Source organism: Schistocerca americana, chromosome 5, assembly GCF_021461395.2.
Source record: "Schistocerca americana isolate TAMUIC-IGC-003095 chromosome 5, iqSchAmer2.1, whole genome shotgun sequence".
NCBI classification, from domain to species: domain Eukaryota; kingdom Metazoa; phylum Arthropoda; class Insecta; order Orthoptera; family Acrididae; genus Schistocerca; species Schistocerca americana.
In genome coordinates this window covers 287,138,638-287,153,200 of record NC_060123.1, presented here as the reverse complement: position 1 = coordinate 287,153,200, position 14,563 = coordinate 287,138,638, and the positions used below count along the sequence as shown (strand labels likewise).

At 38.9% G+C, this 14,563-nt stretch overlaps 1 protein-coding gene across 1 annotated transcript in view; it reads left to right on the top strand.

The window, feature by feature from the left end:
- Positions 1–12,523, top strand: part of LOC124615553 (nicalin) — a 118,670-nt gene extending 106,147 nt beyond the window's left edge. The window contains exons 12-13 of the mRNA XM_047143528.1: positions 12,087–12,165; positions 12,258–12,523. Of these exons, the coding sequence (XP_046999484.1) occupies positions 12,087–12,165; positions 12,258–12,323 (145 nt within the window). The 3' untranslated portion in view covers positions 12,324–12,523. The remainder of the gene's footprint in view (positions 1–12,086; positions 12,166–12,257) is intronic.
- The last annotated feature ends 2,040 nt before the right edge of the window (positions 12,524–14,563 follow it).

The following is a 14,563-nucleotide window of genomic DNA, read 5'->3' as shown; positions in this document are numbered from 1 at the left end:
CCCACCTAACGCCTCCTTCAGTACACCAAACAAATGGAAATCACTAGGTGCTAGATCAATACTGTCAGTAAGGGGGATGAGGCAGTACTTCCTAGCCCATTTTGTTGATGGTTTTACGGGTTAATTGAACAATATGAGGATGTGTGTTGTCTTGCTGGAGAACCGCACCTCTCCTCCGAGATCCACGACGTCTCTCTCTGATGGCTTCACCTTGTTTAAAAGCAAATCTGAGTAGTATTGGCTGTTCATTGTACACTGCTCTTCAAGATAATCACAAAAAACTGGACCTACAGCATCCCAAAGCACCATCGAAATGACTTTTACTGCTGATTCTTCGGTTTTGAATTTTTTCTTGACGGGTTACTTGGTGCGTGTCCACTCCATGCTTTGTCTTTTTGATTCTGGATCAATAGTAAACTAAAGTTTCATCACAAGTTAAAATTTTGTTGGGGAATGCTCACTTTGTCTTCCATAACATTCCTTTAGCTCTGTACACACTCTCAACCTTGTTTCCTTGTGTAGCAGCGTCAACTCCTTCGGGACCCATCTTGCATGTTTTGCGGTACTTCAACTTATTACAGTTAATGTTTTGAACTGTACCAGTACTACCTTGAATGTTAACAACTATCATTTCCACAGTCACATGGCGGTCGGCATGAATAATGTCATCAATTTGACTTTCAGGTGAGGGAGTGGAAACTGCAACTGGTCGGCCAGAACAGTGTTCGTCAGTCACTGAGTCATGACCTTTTTTGAACTGCTCTACCCACTTGTAAAAATTTGCATGATTCATACAACCTTCACCATAAACTTTAGACATTATACAGTATATATTCACTGGTTTCTCACCTCCAGCAAGTTAAAAAACAACCGGAATAATAGAACGTTGTTCAACTTACGTGGACTTATCTTGAAATGTATTTTTGAGGTTGTAAACAAAACAATATTGATACATCAGCTGAACAGGGCTCATCCCAGTGATGCCGACTTAAAGCCATAAAAGTACCAAACTTTCCCTACAAACAGTTTTTTCCTGAGACCAATTTATGTCTCTAATTATTGAATGGCCCTCATAGGTACTGCTTTGTGAGGTTGATTTTAAGGTATGTTGGGATTCCCAAAGGCTGCCAAAAAGTTTCGAGAAAATGAAATTTTCTAACTTGTATCATGAGGAAACTAAGACATTATTTTAATGAAAGTAGGCATTTTTGGAATCAGAAAAATTGGGGCTACAAAACCATTTCACTGAATTTTTTAAATAAAAGTTTTAATAATTTTTGTAAATGTGTTGGAAGAACAGTGATGGAAGTGACAATTATTTTAAATAAAAAGAGTTGATCACATAAAAACATTTATTAAAATGGTGGCCAGTTTCAGTGTGTTTTTAAGACCATGTTCAGATTGTTCTCCGAAACATAAGTACATTTACAGACTTACAGGGACATCTGACAACAAGAGTTACAAACATAAGAATAATTGAAAGAAAATACACCCAGTGGTGGTAGGCAGAGGTGATGAAAAGAGCAGGCATGATCTGTTGAGTGGATAGTGGGGAGAGGCTGTGAGTTAAGTAGGGGAGAGAGGCTCTGTCCACTGTCTTTCATGCGATGTCACGTGGTGTACCAAGTCATTTTATGGAAAATGATGGGTTACACTGTCAGCTTGTCAGAAAAATAAAAGATGAGTCTGATGTTCAACAAATGTTTCTATTAGTAGGTAAGTTTTGGGTGGCATATTGTCCACAAAGGAGCTTGCAAATCGGTCACCAATTGATATTTATAAAGGTATCGACAGAAAATGCAGAATTGTAAACTTTGGTGCCTAATGGATGAATGTGTGATGCTGCAGTGCAATTTCATCATGCAGATGGCAAGAATAGTAAACAGAGAACATGTTGATACCAGCGCATAAGGTCTTTGCAAATTTCATTCTGTGTACTGTATTGAAGAGTAATTGCACCTTGCAGACAGACACATGAACAATGTATGGAGCTGTCAACATTTGAGACAGGATGTGTTGTTGGGCTCAAAGAAGCTGGTTGGAGTAATTGTCATCTCTCGACATTTGAATAGGAGCAATGCCACTATTCGACAACATTGGCAGGAATGGGTGAACCATGGTTGAACGAAGTTTCAAGAAGGAAGTGGTCGACCTAGAGGGATGACTGAATAAGAGAACCAAGCAATTGTAGAGAGGCACTTGGTGCCCCGGATTCACCATTATCATCAATGCAATGTGCCAGTGGTGCTTCAGCGATGACAATGACCAATAACAGGCAGCTCACAGAAAGGACACTTAGCTCGTGGCACCCCTTTCACTATCATTGAACTCTGTACACCAACAAACGTGTTTGTAGTGGTGTAAGGCACATATGGCCTGGAATATCATTTACTGAGATAGAATTGTCTTCAGTGATGTGTCCCACTTCAAACTGAGTCCGAATGATGAGGGAGGGTATGTATGGAGATGCCCCAGACAGCGGTGGGATACCAACATGACTGTCACACATCATATGGCCCAACAACCAGGAGTGATGGTCTGGGGTGCCATTTCCTTTCATAGCAGGGCCCCGTTGGTTGTCATCTTGCGACACCCTTACAGCAAGCAGAATGTCGATGATATTTTATGCTTTGTTTTGTTGCCATTCATGGCAAGTCACCTTGGGTTTACATTTCAGCAGGACAATGTTGACCACACAGGGCGAGAGCTGCTACTGCTTGTCTTCATACTTGCCAAACCTTACCATGGGCAGCAGAGTCACCAGATCTCTCCCCCAGTGAGAATGTTTGGAGCATTATAGACAGGGGCCTCTAACCAGCTCATGATTTCGATGATCTAACACATCATTTGGACAGAATTTGGGACAGTATCCCTCAGTAGAACATCCAAAAACTCTCAGTGCCAAGCTGAATAACTGCTTGCATCATAAGGGACAGAAGTGGACCAACTTGTTATCGAATTGCTCAATTTGTGAACTCTCACTTGAATTAATTATAACTTTTTTTTTAAGTGTAATCGTTTGTGGGTACATGCACATCAAATCTATAGATTTCTGTCCCATTCAGGTAATTCCTTCGTAGTGTGCCTTCTTTTTTCTTCTTAGAGCGCAAATAAGTAATTTATAAACACTGAACTGACTGCAGTTTTCACCACTGGTAATCTCTTACAGAGTAGGTTAAAACACTGTTGGTAAAGGCAGTAGTAAATATTTAATTTCTGGAGTTCATAAAATTGTGTGTGCTGACTTAGATGAACAATATGTCTGACAGACAGGCTGTATTGGCTCCATTTGGTTTAGAGATCATACAGCAAGTGTCAGCTGTGGTAAATCATTATTTGGCGTGCACCTGATCCAGAGGAATCTTTCCAAAGGGTCAATTCATAATAATATACAAATTCTCTATAATACCCCCCCCCCCCCAAAGGAATTTTCTTAAATACACGAAGAGAGAGAAATTCATGCACATCACAAAAATAAGCCATTATCTTTACTGAATGAGCAGTTAGATTTTAGAGAAAAATATTTCTTTGAAGGCTTGATTTCCTGTTTCAATGATTGAAACCTTTGTTAAGCTTTTAAAGTTATATACTTATACCATTTCCATTAACAATTATCATCTTTTGTATATTTTATTATACATCTCAATAACTATTTCCTCTTATGGTGATCCATTAAGTATTACTATTGAGGCTACAATTGCGGTGTTTGAGGTGTGGTCATAAAATAGTAGGACTGTTGCTATGGAACAATTTATTTTGAAAACTTAAATATCGAACAGTCACCCTCAGTATACTCCCTTCCTCTATCCCGACAATGCTGCATGTTAATTTTCTATTGATGGATACAAGTCTTCCTTTTTGAAGATCTTTCATGAAGTGTGTCGCTTTTTCTTCGGCTGCTTCAATGGACTGAAATTCTGTTTCTTTTAATGCAGATTTGACCTTGGGTATTAGGTACGTCATGTGGTGCTATGACAGGTGAATAAGGTGGGTGGTGTAACAATGGGATGCTGTATGTTGCTAGAAGTCTTTTAGTAGACAGTGCAGTAGGAGATCTCATCATCTTGAAGCAGAACCCATGACGTGTTCTTCCACAATTTGGGTCTTCCTTTATCCACAGAGTTGAGCAAGGACCTCAAGATAGTAATGTTGATTAATAATTTGACCTTCAGGAACCCAGTGAAGATACGCAATTCCAGAATGTGTGGTATTTAAAGTGTCTGTACAAATATATTCATGGGCTACTTTTTGTTTGCTAGTGAAAATGTTGAGCAACAGTTATGCACACGCTTTTCTCATGGTAAATTGGTTATGTAAAATTCGCCTTATACATTCTTTGTCAACTCCTACAGTTCGAGCAAGCAATCAATCAAATGCAGAGTCTGTGGTCAAATTGAATCAAATTTAGCTTCCTTTTTGATATTTTCATCTGTTTCTGATGTTGAAGTGCATCCTGGTTGTGAGTCATCTTCAACATCTCTTAGACCATCTTGGAAACGCGTATGTGATAAACATGCTTCGCCATACACAATCACACTGATTTGTCTACAGCTATCAGAGATGCCACATTCGACTGAGAAGATTCCACGTTTCACAGATATTGGTCATTCACCTTTGGTGCATGTGTATTCTGTGACCGCATCAGTCCCATTTTTTTAGCCACACCTTGATATCTGTGCACACTAAGGTCCTACTCACACGGCGATAATTTAGTCTCCGGGTGACTGAGATACTCTGTAACCAAGTGACTCAGCATGTGTGATTAGGTGGGGTCGTTCAGAGGAGTATATTTCAGTAGTGGCATCCTAGAGTCGCTGCAACTCAGATGCTATGCGACCCAACATGCTTGTCGCCTGGTCTCCCAATCTTCTGGTTGCATTCATACCATTGGGTTGCGCAATGTGCGAACAAATGTTTAATTTGGAATTCGTGGGAGAAGCGGAGAAATATCCAGAACTATAAAATTACAAATCCAAAGGGTATTTAAGGAAGGAAGTGACAGAGAGAATATGGCATGAAGTAGCCAAGAAAGTTAATCTATCAATTAAGTTCATTATCAGTAATTAAAATTTTTAACGCCCTACTCACTATGCTTTAAGATCCATTTTATTGAAAAATGAATCAAAGATTTATAAGCACCCACTATATAATAAATAAGCAACTATAACATTTTTAATTACGTACAAGGGTTGACTGCAAAGTAATGCCTCCACCTTTGCAACTCTTCAACAGTTCGCAGTGTTGGTATGCAGCAGGTACTGGCTTTTTCTGTAGCCTCTTCTCTACAGCTCCATTTGGCATGAAGCCTTAGCATTGAAGGGTTGTGTTGTTACAGTATGAAGTATGGAACCCTGTACAGACGGTCGGTCAATGCAATTTAAGCAATGTGCAGTCATTGAGTTCTTGACAGCAGAAGGTGTCACCCCAAAGGAGACTCATCAGGGAATAAAAGCAGTTTATGGTGCTTGTGTTGATGTGAGTACTATGTGTTGTTGGGTGAGTAAGTTTAAAGATGTTGAGGTGGGAACATCTGGCCTGCATCACAAACAAAGATTTGGACGTCCTATGACAGCAACCACCAAGTTTCACAAACAAAATGTTGACAGTTTGATTGAGGATGATCATTGTATCACTCAGAGAGAAACTGCAAGTACAAACAGCATTTCACAAGAACGTGTGGGTCACATTATTGCTTTGTTTGGCTATCGGAAGACCTGTGCATGATGCGTACCCTAGATGCTGACTCCTGAAATGAAGCTGCACAGACTTGAAATTTGCCAGGAACTCCTCATGTTAAGAGAATGATGGTGACACCTTCCTCCATTCAATTGTGACAGGAGACGAAACATGGGTACACCATTATGACTCAAGAATGAAACATCAGTCTATGGACACAAAGACTCGCCCCAGAAAAAGAAATTATGCTTCTGATTAAGACGTTGAGAGAACTGTGAGACTGTGGTTGCAGAAACAGTGTGTTGACTTCTTCCGTGACGGCTTCAGAAAACTTGTTCATCGTTGGCAGAAATGTATCCAATTGGCTGGTGATTATGTGGGAAAGTGAATATTGGTAATTAAATATCACATTCTAAGGATTATTTGTGTGTTCGATTTATTAAAATATTCCTATCCAAAACCAATCAATGAAAGTGGTGGCATTGCTCCTCATTCAACCTCACAATATTCCTATCCAAAACCAATTAATGAAAGTGGAGGCATTACTCCTCATTCAACCCTCGTATTAATACAATACATAAATAAAAAAGTACAGAAATTCATTTATAACTTTTACGCAAATACACATTACACGTAAAAAATTTGGTAAAGAAAGACAATTATAGTAGATCCTGATTATTGTTGATTCATTACTTTCACTGCCGCTGAAGGGAAGTGCAAGGTGTCGGAAGGCAGTTTGCTAAATAATTCCTTAATTTATAAGCAGTAGAATGAGGATGCAATGCAATGTCTTTCCTTGGCTGTATTCTGACTTGGCATTTCAAAGTTGATGCATTGTTGTTCACCACAACTCTACACTCTTCCTGTAGTTCGAGAACGAAAAGAACTGCTCAGGACTTGTGGAACTTTTGTGTCAGCATTCCATATGCATATTCCACAGATTTTCTTTCTCTGCTTAATCTATAATCATAAATTCTCTTCACATTGAGTGTTCTTTGTGGGTACAGTCGCATCAAGTAGCGTGATAATGGAACCACTTACCTCCTATAAAGTAATAAGGGAAACTATATTCATTTTCATCACTTGGTAATCTCAAAGGCAATGGCAATTTTCATCTTCCATTTGTAATTCAGTGTTTGGTTTCTGAAGCACAAAATATTCCTCCATCACTATTTCTACCTGCATAATCAGTTTTAATGATAATGAATAAACCATCGGCATCATTGTGTGCCATCAATAATGTGGAGTGGTTACAATTTATAATTGTAGTTGTTGAACCCGTCCCTCGTAATTTTTCATTGTAGATATATTCCCTGTCCAATGTACCCAAGCAGTTGTGCAACTTGTAACCTACAATAGATATTATTCTCAGTGTAAGGATGAACCCACAACTTTCTCACTTTTCTACTTCTGTACCGGCGGTAATAATAATACTGTATTACAATATCTTCATCACTGATAGTCACTGGACATGGTACTACTTGAGCTATGGGATGGAACACAAAAAAGCATGCTACATATGTTCTTTGTCCACAGCCAATGAAACTGATTTTATTATCTGTTCACTCCGCATGTGAATTGGCAATACAGGAGACTCATGTCATGCCTGTGCGAATGTGATCGGCTACTAGAGTCATCCAGTCTCTGTCTCTTGGTTGTCAGGCAGCTGGAGAACTGATTGGAGTATCCCTGTGTGAATAGGGCCTAATTTTTAGGTCTGTTACTTAGTGACAGTCTGACAGACACCATTGGGCAAAATTCTTCAACCTTCATGTCTTTAGGGGCCTAACGACATTTTACTGGTCTTGACCGAAAAACACGACCCGGCATTCATATTACTGTAGCAATGTCTCTCAAGTTATTTTTACCTTGTTGGTGATCCATAGTGAGTATACATCCCCACGATTACTTGCAGCACCTAACACACAGTACTTGATCTTTGTTTGCCATTCCACATCAACACGTAGCAGTAGCCAGTGGTTGTTATATTCTCCGACACTATTGTCTGGTAGCCTCAGATGGTTCACATCAACACTTCATGCCATCTCTACACCAACCAATGGTGTCTCCCTAATTTGTCTTTGTTGTGGTTATGTTTTATTATGTACTGACACAGAGTTCATGAACTGCCCATAGAGAGCAGTCTTTGTTCTCAGAACTGACTGCTATTGAATAAAAAATTATTGGGTTTCCAACTGCGTCAAGTGATTAAAATTACACGAGCTTTCGGCCAAGCGCACCTTGACCATTGTCAAGTGGTATGACTGCCAGTGGGCTGCTGGTACAGTATTGTATATGCTAACTCTCAACTGTGATGTCAACAATGCCCACAGCATCGCTGTATATGGGCATACATCGACTCGACATTAGATGTGCCTACCTCATCTGTGCGATCGCTGGATCCCACGCCGTGCTATTGGTTTACAAACTGTAATTGTACACAATTTATTCTGAGAAAATGTTTCCCTTAGCAGTTAAGTTTTGTTTTTATGTAGTCTAGATTTCAGCTTTTGTATTTTATTGCATGCTACTACTTTGTATGTACATTATTTTTGTAATGTTTTTACTTACTGTGCCCCATGCTGACCACAACTGTCACCATGTGGTAGATGCTGTGCAGTCTCTTCTACTTATCCTTATAGCCTCTCTACACTATGCAGCAGCTTACATTCGTGACTCAACAGATGATATCTGCTCCATTAACCAGCTCTGCCTGCCACTCTGGGAACATTTTCTTCTAACTGTTCTTATTTTTAAATGTTTTAATTTGTTACTGTACTTGTTGGATGTCCCTCTAAGTGTGTAAACATATTTGTATTTCAGAGAATTGTCTGAAGGTGGTTTTAAAAACAGACTGAAACTGGTCACCATTTTAACAAATATTTTTATTCGGTCAAGAGTATTTTAATTTTAAAAAATCAAAATTTTAGAATGGAACTTTCTAGCACAAGTAGTTTTTAGTATGAATGACTTTTGAAACACGAAACAATGGGAAATCCAGCATGTTACAACAATACGGAAAGAATAGGGAGGTGTTGAGTCGCAGGCAGGCACAGTGAAAACAAATTCTAGAAATACTCTATCAAGCTATCCTTCATCACAAAATTCTCACTCGTGTGGCCCCTGTCATCTCTAGGTACTAAAGACCAATTGCATCTGAGGTGAGCAACAATCTCTGCTCCACTGGGTAGTGGGAGTACAGAATAGGCATGAGATGGGAAGGGGGACGCATAGCAAGATAGTTGGGAGGTGCTACTGCTGCCTGTGTGAGTATGCAAGGACATGGCTGGGACAGGATAGTGGACTACTAGGTGCAGCATGCGGATGCTGGGAGGGGAAGGGCAGAGTAGTAGGGAAGGGGAGGGGAAGGGGATAGGCTGCTGAAGGCCAGGGGGTTTTCAGCACTCAAGGACATGCTGTAGGGAGAGTTTCGACTTGCACAATTCAGGAAGTTGGCATTGGGAAAATTCCAGATGTTACAGGTCGAAAAGCTGTCATTAAAGTCAAGTACTGGAAAGAGAAGAATGAAGTCATTCAAATGGGCTATATTAATTTAGAAACAATTACTTTCTTGTAGCAGATTTCACCTTTGCCTGGTTTTGATGAAACTTAAATCAAGAATTTTCTTTTAAGACAATGTTCCCGTAAGTACAAATTGTGGAGTTATCAGTAGTCTGAAAATTATCCTGTGAATCAACTTTTATTGAAATACAGCTTTAATAAGAAACTATCCATTTCATATAGCTGTCTTATATGTTCTATTAACAAAACTAGAGTGAGTAAAGGAAAACAAAAATTATGTATGTTGATGTCGGGAAGAAGAACAAGAAGAATCTTCCCACCTTGCTTTTTTACAGGTTTATAACCGTGTAAAAATAAAAATATGGATCCATATTTGTACACCTATGTCTTGTAGATCAGTATTGAATATTTAGGCTTCGATACTGAAGGTGTAAGGGGAAATAAAGGGAGCAAAAGGCTATTCACAATTTGTACCGAAATCAGATAGCCATTGTAAGAGTTAAGGGACATGAAAGGGAAGCAGTGATTGAGAAGGGAGTGGGACAGGGCTGTAGCATATTCCCGATATTATTCAATCTGTATATTGAGCAAGCAGTAAAGGAAACAAAAGAAAAATTTGGAGTAGGAGAAGAAATTAAAACTTTGAAGTTTGCTGATGACATAGTAATTCTGTCAGACTGCAAAGGACTTGGAAGAGCGGTTGAACAGAATGGACAGTGTCTTGAAAGGAGGATATAAGATGAACATCAACAAAAGTAAAACAAGGATAATGGAATGTACTCGAATTAAGTCAAGTGGTGCTGAGGGAATTGGATTAAGAAATGACACTTAAAGTTGTAGATGAGTTTTGATATTTGCAGAGCAAAATAAGTGATGATCGATATAGAAAGGATATAAAATATAGACTGGATATGGCAAGGAAAGTGTTTCTGAAGAAGAGAAATTTGTTAACTTTGAGTATAGATTTGTCAGAAAGTCTTTTCTGAAAGTATTTGTATAGAGTGTAGCTATGTATAGAAGTGAAACATGGATGGTAAATAGTTCAGACAAGAAGAAAATAGAAGCTTTTGAAATGTGGTGCTACAGAAGAATGCTGAAGATTAGATGGGTAGATCACGTAGCTAATAAGGAGGTACTGAATAGAGTTGGGGAGACAAGGAATGTGTGGCACAACCTGACCAAAAGAAGGGACCAATTGATAGGGCATATTTTGAGACACCAAGGGATCACCAATTGAGGGTAAAAATCATAGAGGGAGACAGAGATGAATACACTAAGCAGATTCAAAAGGATGTAGGTTGCAGTAGTTACTTGGAGATGAAACAGCTTGCACAGGATAGAGCAGCATGGAGAGCTGCATCAAACCAATCTCTGGACTGAAGACTAGTACTACTACTTTCTTGCAGTGTAATGCTTTGCCAACAATGACTGTAGTGTGAAGAGTCCGGTTTGAAATGTGATACATCGGTGCTATGAAATCCTGTTGATATTACATTCCAGTGAGGACAGTTTGAATCATGTTTGTGTGATTTTTCATATATTCTAAGTTATCACTCAGTGGTATGATGTCTCATGAAGTGAAGACATGCAACATTGCTGATGGTGATCAGTCCATCGGATGGGAACATTAAGGTTAGCAGCTATGATATGGGGCATTTTGGCATTGGGTTTCACCCTCTCCCCTCTTCATCACCACCACCTTCTTCTTCTTCATCACACACACACACACACACACACACACACACACACACACACACCGTACGTACCTGTAGTAGTACAAGAAGTTGTAAGGGGGCATTTTGCAAACAAACAATGGTGTGACGTGACTTGGTGTGGTGGTGAATGACGGTAACAAAGGAATTTCTGTCGGCAATAAGGCCTGAACTTACAGGATTGTTAATAAATTTTAAATCTTGGCTGAGATTGGGAATAATCACTAGTAAAAGATGTGGCAACTAAGTTTCATTTGCCACTGTAAAAAATACTGAAGTGAAACTTACTTTCACATGCAAGGAAAAATTGGTTCTCAGAAATTTGGAATTTCAACCTAGGGGAATCGGGAAATCTTTTGATGAAACAGTTGCTACCATGTATATTTTAAACAGTAATAACCCTACTGCACTTTCTTGAGGTACACCAGACTCTACTAGAAGTTCTGATGCTGTATGCCCATCAAGAGTGATGCACAGATTTATGTTTCAACTCTGTCTTCAGGCTAGTCACATACCTAGCATTAGTGTGGACTTTGCTATGCTTTTATTTCCCTCTCTCTATGTTCCATCTTTGCTGGCCTGGCTTTTCCCTTGGGCCAGCGAATCGTCCTATGCAGCTTCTTGTCTATTTCTGTAAATGAATCATCAAACTTTTGTAACATTTGAGGAAGATTAGATTGTTTAATTCAAAGTACACTAGAGGAAGACAATTTTCACCAGGTTTTGAATCCTTCTCTGATTTCACCAATTTGTCGCAGTAGTGTAAAGTTAGGTATCTTAGTAGTCAAACTGTCTGGAATAAAACACAATTTTGTTATGTAAATTATGCCCAACAAGCGTCTGTATGCCAAATTCAACTGAGTTAATGTTTCCACTAGTGCTACTGTATCATTCCCTGCTGGTTGCTGGGATATGTAACATGAAAGTAAAATCAAGTGGATTCTCAAATTGAAATCAAACTTGAAGTTGTAGCACAGACTTTATGACAAGTAGTGGAAGAAATAGTAGTTACTGAAAATAAGGGTTAGAATAGTGACATACAGTGAGACCACTGTCTTATTGAGATAGTTTATTACCATTAGTGGGTTCTGTGGACAAAATGTCACATTGTTTCATTTCTATTTGTGTGTGTTGGAAAAACTCTGGTTTTAACTCTTACTTTTTTTTTTGTTTCAGTGTAAAGCCAGCAGTCTTTGATCTCTTTCTAACAATTGCTATTTCCATCTACCTCACTGTTATTTATTTTGTTATACAGGTATGTATGAAACTATATCTTGTAACTATATATATACTAACTATGAAGTTTGTTAGGACAAAGTAATTAATGTACTATATTCTCTTTTACAGAACTTTCCACAGTTTTATACTGTTGTATTGTCCATTGTGGGTGCTACAAGGCAGAAGGTCCATTAGAGAAGCTTCATTGTAGTAGAAATTTAAAATATATTGTACATAGTTTCTGTACATATGTACTTTCCTAAGACAGAAATCAATTGTAGAGTGCCTTCAATGAAACATCAAGAAATACTTTTTTTATAAAGGAAGTATTCATGTTATGGAATGTGTTATGTACAAACTTTCCAGAAAAGAAATTCAGAATTCATCAAGACTAATTTGATTGCATTTGTCGTATGGCCAGTGTTAATATCCACATTTTTAAATGTATCTCCAACCTTGTCAGAATGACTAGAAAACATACATGATTTGTTACTTACATGGTGGTTGTTGTGCTCTATGGATCATAGTAACATTTTTCTCACATGGAAACACAAAAGTTAGTTGATTCAAGCATTTGAACATGGCAGATATTCTTAATTTTACATTCTGTGGGTAAAATAGTGGTATGTTTAAGATTTGTGATGGTTAACAGTGATATTTAGTGGATGGGGGAATGATACAAATCATGTTGGTGAAAAATGCTAGAATGATTTGTCCTTCTGGCATTCTTAATGAGGAGGATAAGATAGATGGATGTAGAAGAAGTGTGTAATGTAAGTGTAAGAATTCACGCCATATTTAATTCTTCTGATATGACAACTGTAGGTTGTTGTTACAATGCTAGGTCATTTCTATACTGAGATGCAGACCTATTTTTCCAGAAACAGTTAATCAAAATTATGCAGTTGATCATTCTGCTATGTTGCACAAATACAGCCATTTATTAGCTTGATAATTATAGGTAAGTGACGGGCTACGTGTCCAAAGGTCTGGTGATTCAGCCCTCTGTTGGTCCTAAAATTACTTGTCTGTCTGTTATTGCTTTACCTCTGGCAATGTTTTATGTATGTGAAAAACGTTGAATTGTTCAGCAGTTGTTAAACTGTAACTAGCATGACAAGGTAAGAAATTTCTAAAGTTATAGACAAAGGCAAAGATATGTTCCCTACAGTAGAACCGTTGTTAGTAAAGCACTGAAGTGTTCAATCCAGCCTTTGGGTTGAAAACAGTTTTTCTAAACAAAAAAAATTGTCTCATCTGAGACCTTCATAACTGTCTTACACGCACTGAGAACAAGACTGTATGTATTTACTGTGGGATAGCTAGATGTTATCTGCTTCATGATGAAGGTGGCAAGTCTTTACCCTCCAGTGTACAATGGCTAGCAGTGAACATTAAACCACATACCCTCACTGCCATGTGGATGGAAGCCGCTGGTAGCTAACAGAGCTCAGGATTAACTCAACATACCAAATTTCAACTAATATTGCTTCTTAAAAATAACCATTCCACAGAGTTTTGATAGGCCTCCCTCCCCCCCCCCCCCCCCCCCCCTGCACATTTCATTCATTCATCTTAGGAAAGCATGTTGTGTGATAGCTTATCTTGATTGCTCTTTGTAACTATTGTGTGATAGTTACTGTTTCCCCACATCAAATCTTATTTTTGTGACAGGTGATGTCTGGGATTACTCTTTGCAACTATTGGGTGATAGTTACTGTTTACGCACATACAATCTTATTTTTGTGACAGGTGATGTCTGGGAGGGGGAAAGGGGAGGTTCTTGTGTCTATCAACTGGGAATTTATTTGGAGGGTACCACAGCACAAACTTTGCTTGTATGATTTTGCTGCGTATTTTATGTGCAGCCTGAGAAGGCATTGCAAGCACACTAGTTTGTCTCCTATCACAGTAGGTACACAATGGTGGGTCGTTCTTCTTCTGCTCTGTCCTCTGAGATGCTGGGACAATATAGTTGTCAAGAAAAGAATTGAGAGCCTTATTGTACAAATAGTCTGCTGATATCTTAAACAGTGTGTCATTGTCAAGACAGTTGACTCTGGGCTTGAAAGATCCAATGCCACGAAGCTCACTGTGGAACAGTGTACACCTCCACACTGTTATCAAGTGTACAGAGGAGGAGCTGGTGCTTTCGGATCACATTGGCACTGTGCAGTGACTCTAGGATCATTTATCAGCATCTTCAGTGCAGATTTAAACAGGATACATCTTGTAAATAGTCTTCACGGGTTTGCCGCTGGATCACGTGCAAATTCCACAATATTTCCTCGGAACGACTGAGACATCTTCAGTTGGTTCAACCTTGCTCGTGGCTAGGTACCTAGCCACGAGCAAGATTGAACCTCCTGTAGATGTCTGACAGTTGCTCCAAGGAAATATTGCGGAATCTGCACAATGTGATCCGGCGGCAAACC